This window comes from Belonocnema kinseyi, chromosome 4, assembly GCF_010883055.1.
Source record: "Belonocnema kinseyi isolate 2016_QV_RU_SX_M_011 chromosome 4, B_treatae_v1, whole genome shotgun sequence".
Taxonomy (NCBI): domain Eukaryota; kingdom Metazoa; phylum Arthropoda; class Insecta; order Hymenoptera; family Cynipidae; genus Belonocnema; species Belonocnema kinseyi.
In genome coordinates, this window is record NC_046660.1 from 13,515,052 (window position 1) to 13,520,905 (window position 5,854).

Consider the following 5,854-nt stretch of genomic DNA (forward strand, 5'->3'; position numbering starts at 1 on the left):
CACTAACGCCAAGAACTAAGAATGCAATTCCTAGCCCCGCGCCTAGTGTAGATCTGGAACGCCCTCGCTCGCCAGCGAGCCCCCCAATGTCATTTCAGGCTCAGCATCCCCTTTTTAAAGGAGATTTTACCCGCGTACAACTTCGCGACTACTTCAAAGTAAGGATGTTTCTCTCGCGACCGCGCTTTTCCACGGTACAGAGATGCTGGGCCCTAGAATCGTCCGGGTATGTCGGGTTTCATATTATAAGGGAGGTGGTTGTTCACCTTACAATGTAAAATATTGACATATACTGATAGAATCGTGTTATATTATTGCTGGAAACAATTCGGCCCTTTTATTGTTATCGCAGATCACTATTTATCAAATTTCAAGGTGAATAAATCTAAATTGATCAAATTCGTCAAAAGTGCATGTGTAACCGACCCCAAATCAGCCCAATAATATTATAAAATCCGTTAGTAATCAAAAAATGTTGGTATTTTCAATATTGTATATTTTTAAAGAATTTTATCATATTCAGGGGTTGATTGAAGCTGATTTTCACATCCACTAGAGAAATCAATTATTTTAGTAATGCTTTTGGCACGAATTGCTGCAAGACTCATTGGAAACAAAAAGGTAATTGTCCAATGCTGATTAACGATGATCTACAAAATAAAAATGATTAAAAATGTATTAGTCAAGAATAATTGTCGGTAAAGATAACTAAGAAATGGCTATTAGGTACAATTACATTTATGAACAAATTCGAAATGTTTTACGTTCGAGGAAAATCATCAGAAGCTTTGCTGGAATTTAAAAATTTTTTGAGATCAGATTACCATTTTCTTTTTATTTAAAAAACTCGTTCTTTTCAAAAATAATTTTAGAAGAGTATTTTACAAGATTTTAAGAAAATCTTAAAGTTTCTATTTAAACTTCTGAAAATTTGTAAGATTTCGAGACAATTTTTTTCAATTTGGCAATTGTTTTCAAAAATAAATCCAATAACTAAATAGATAATGAAAATTCTTGCTGTAAATATTTGGTTTTGTTAACTGTTGCTTTGATAAGTATAATGTATTTTAAAAATATTTTTTTAAAGTACAACAATTCTTTTAGAAAGAATGAGTCAATAAAATGACAACGGGGGTTTAGATCGATTCATGTAAGACCTATTCTTTGACCTGGGTTGTTTCAGCCAATCGATTGATACAAGTCTCCTTCAACATCTATTGGATTAATTGAACCGGACTTTAGGTAACGAACGTGGCCGGCTGGTTGCACACCTGGAATCCTTATTCCATCCCCGTCACGACATATAAGTCCATGAGAGTGTAGTGTTGATCTTGCATCGCTAGAGGTAAGTTGGGCCTCCAGTCTATACCTGCCTGCTCTGACTACAGTAGCGAGAAATACTGGAACAACACCAGTATGCCTACTGCTCAAAGACTCTTTATGATAAAAATCGGGTCTGAAACATCCATATAAACGTTCACTATCACTGAGATCAACAATAGCGTATCCATGTGGCCCATTGCATGATACAATATCTGAATTAGGTATGAGATCTGCTTTTAGAAAAAGCCAATTTGTAGTATCGCCGTTTTCTACAAAACTTGATAATAATATCAAGTTTTGTGTACCGCTAGCATCAAGAAGAGATTTGTGAATTTCAGTGGGGTGAGTATGACCATGATTAATCCAAGCACTAAGATCTGTAAACAGTGATTTATGACATTTTTTTACACTGGAAAAATAAATGTTAGTCAGAAGATAAACATTTAGGAAGCGGGATGGAGCTTTTGCATTACCTGGATGAATATGTGGAAAATCAGAAGAACGAATGCCTCGTTTACGTGGCTGTCGACGTTCAAAAATAGCAGCTTTACCACGAAAACCTTCACTGCTATTTTGCATAGCACCGACTTCTGCAAAAAAAAAAAAAATTGTGAAATTTGTGTACACCAGAAAAGTAACTGTTAGTCAGAAGATAAGCCCTTAGGCAGCAGGATTTGCGGTTACATCTACCATTATGCATACACTCACTGAATTTTTGCCTTATGCAGGAGTTGAATTATGCAGCTTTATACTTTGCTTCCACTTTAACTTCAATGACAAAAAATTACAAGCACTATAGATAGGCAACTGAGGGCGCAGTCCCATGAAGGTAAATAAGAAGAATAGGGGAATAATTTTGACCAATGAGGTGCCTGCACATGCTGTAGGAGTCACCTCATTGGTTAAAACTGTTCCACTATTTTACTAATCCACCTCTATGTGACTGCGCCATGAAACAAGTAAATATTTTAGTGAAAGCAGCCTCGTGTCACCGAGAGTTAAAAATGGCCGTGCGGCGGCGCTACTAGCAACTTTGTTCTAGTTATTCCAAGAGTTATATAGAACTTTTGTCACGTAGAGCCAATAAAGAATCTTAAAAACGTATCAGGAAAACGCTTTATTTATGTAATTATTGTAGAAATGACACGGCAGATTTTTCTACTGGCGTTTTTCTGTTTTTTGTTTTGTTTTTTTTAATACAAAATTAATTCCATTAATTATGCCAATGTGTATAGCTCTAAATTTCGGATAAAATTAAATTTGTCAGGGTGTTAAGAGAATGAAACAAATATCTTATAATTTTTAGGCAATTTCCACATAATTGTTTTTTGATGGAATTTGGAGAGAAAATTAAAAAATGATCATAAAACATTTGTAATTATTGCCTAACATTTTTAAAATGTGTGCGAAAGATTTTAAAGCAAGAAATTTTCAATTCGGTCATATTATATAGTTTAGACAAATTTGAGTAAGTTTAAGAGATATTCAAAAGTTTTAAAGTGATTGAAAAATAATTAATACTTTAGGGATTTTTAAAGATTTCGAAGATCGCCAAAGAAGAAGCTGAAAGACTTTGAGAACATTTTTTTAATATTGCAGAATAAATAAAAAATGCAGGAAAAATTTAAATAATTTTTAGAGATTAGAAGGTTTAGAAGTTCTGAAAAGATAAAAAGAGGCAAAATTTTCCTGATATTCGTGCGACAATTTTTATTAATTTTTTATTTTGCAAAATAAACTTGAAGAAAAGATTAGAAAATGTTTTGAACATATCAAACGATTTCCTACACTTTGGTTTAAAGAGTTTAGAAGAATTTAAAGCAAAATGCTGTAATTTGTTAAGGTTACAAAATAAAAACAAATAAATCGAGGAATTTCAAGAAATATTTTGTAGAATTAAAGAGATTCAAAATGAATTTTAAACCTTCAAATATTTTTAGAAATGCGGATTTTTTAAGATTTCAAAACTAAAAGTTAGAATATATTTTGTTAAATTCTATGAAATGAAAATAATTTCTTTAAAATCTTCTGGATTGTTTTGTGACACTTCTGAAATATTCAATTTTTTCTTTAATTTTCTCAAGAATCTTATAAAAATTATATTCATATACATTTAAAAACAAGCTGATAATAATTGTTTTCTTGCTCTTAATCCTCAGGATTTAATTTCAACATGGATTTATTACAACACTTGGAAAAAGAATTTTCAAATAATTTGAGTGTTGCAAAGGATAAAAAGTATTTGTTAATGGTCATTAAATTGAGTATATAAATATTAAAATATTTTCGCGTCGTTAAAAATTTTATTTTATCACAAAAATATCACATATAAAAGTTCGTTCTTTAATTTTCATGAAAAAAAAAACATTTTATTATTTATGATATTCCTTGTTTGTAATATATAGATATAATAATGATATTTATTATAGTGGCATAATATAAACAAATATCAACTTCTTCTTGTATTAATAATTTATATTTCTATTCCTGAAATCTAAAATTACCGAAGATAATTATAAATGATTAATTAATAAATAATTATATTGAGAAGGTATTGGTTTTATGTGAAATTTCACCCTGTCGATTTTCATCAAATCTCTACGTCTTGAGACACCCCGATTAAGAAAAAACGATCTACGAAGATTTTCGTCTGTCTGTCTGTCTGTCTGCAGTCTGCGTCAATCAACGTAGCACTAAATTAAAATATTAATTAGAAAATTGTTTAAAATTAAAATCTGTAAATATTATAATCTACGTTCAGAATTAAACTTTGAGATTAGGATTTCTAAAATTGCGTTAGTCACTATTTTTCAAGTTCCATATGTTGGAAGTTTTCAAACTGGTAAAGCGTGACTAATTTATCAAATAAATTGTAAAGGAAAATATAAATTGTACATTTTAAATTGAACATATAGATGTCAAAAGAAAAATTAATATTTATCAATAAAATGAAAAATTGCATTAACCATCATTGTTTCTATTACCATAGATTACAAGATTTGAATCTAACGATGTGACACTAAATAAAAATGTTTATTGTTAAAAACTTTCAAGTGCAAATTTTCACTGAAAATTTTATTTTGTATAATAAGAATTCAAATTTTACATTAATATTCACAAATAAACCTAAGCATTGCATTAATCGTCATTTTCGTATTTCCATATGTTACAAGATATTGATCTGATAACGTAGCACTGAATGAAAATATTGATTGCAAAGCTTGAATCATTAATTTTACATTTTATATTTAAAAGAAAAATCTCAGATTAGGGTTAATAACAATTTTCAAAATTATGTTAGGTATATATACTTGCAAAATTGTGCAAAGCCACGCAGACAAAGAACAGAGTGAAGATATTCATTTTTTCTAGACGCACGCAGGGAGAATGACAGACAACTCAAGAGTAATGCTGGTGATGAAGAATTTCGTCAGAAGCTGCTATGTTTATAGATTATTTACAATTGAGTGGAGAGGTGGGGAAAATATTCTTCATATCTGAATTTTTTTATTTTTGCTAGATTTATTACTAATTGAACTAACGAAAAGTTTTTCGAACAATCAGTTAAGCCGCTGTTAACCATATTGTAAGGATAACACAGTGTGATTTGCACAAGAAAAAATAAGAGAACAGTGAGGAAATGATTAAACGTCTGTTTGAATAGTGGAAAGTGACTTAATACTTTGATTATTATTTTTAGTTATTCGCTCATGCCTAATACTACTTTAATCGGAGAATCTAATAACAAAATAAAAACTTTCTTTTTTCATTTTTTCTTCGGGCTACGTGATGACTGGGGCACGTGATCAGATTCCTACCTTACCGACACATTATTTATTTTCTAACTTCATTTTGCACGAAGCACCACATCAAGTTGAAAATTAAGGGTTACTAATAAAAAGCACTAAGAAAGGTAGATCTGGGCCTATATTTTTATAAGTATGAATAAAGTTTATGTTGTAAATATTTTTTTTGGCTTTTTTCATCATTATTAAAATTTAGAACGAGGACCACTTTCATGAGAGCTTTTTATTTGTTATCCCAAATTTTCAACACGATGTGACGTTTCTTGTGTAAATAAACTGGAAAATAAGAAAAGTGTCGGTAAGGTAGGAATCTAGGTCAACTAACTCATTCGTCACGGCCTTAAGATTCATCTTTTTAGTTAAAAATTCGTTTTCTTGCTTAAAAATAAATCTTCTTTTCTGAAAATGTAACTGCTTTAATTTGGGTTAAAAATTGATCTCTGCGGGATTAAAATCCGTGCATTTTGTTGAATATTGGTAAATTCTGGGGGCTGCACAGCGGGAGTAAAGGTACATTTTTGACAAAAATCGAGTGACCATGCAATTCTGAACGGATTTTGATTTTTCTTTTTTAGAATTGACCATAAGGCTTCCAGGTATAACATCTAACTGTTCAATTTGCATTTTGGCATAACGGAAACTTGTTATTTAACAACAAACTTACAACATTTTGTTCCTAAACTAATCAATGTAAAAACTAACGACAAACAATTTTTAAGTGAGTT

General features: G+C 30.5%; 1 protein-coding gene across 1 annotated transcript; it reads right to left on the minus strand.

Annotated features, from left to right (window-relative positions):
- Positions 1 to 982: 982 nt before the first annotated feature.
- On the minus strand, positions 983 to 4,722 carry LOC117171744. The gene is made up of 3 exons (XM_033359338.1): positions 4,635 to 4,722; positions 1,797 to 1,913; positions 983 to 1,700 (listed from the first exon to the last, which is right to left on the minus strand). Exons 1-3 carry the CDS (start codon positions 4,684 to 4,686, stop codon positions 1,180 to 1,182), a joined length of 690 nt encoding a protein of 229 aa, XP_033215229.1. The 5' UTR covers positions 4,687 to 4,722; the 3' UTR covers positions 983 to 1,179.
- Positions 4,723 to 5,854: the final 1,132 nt, after the last annotated feature.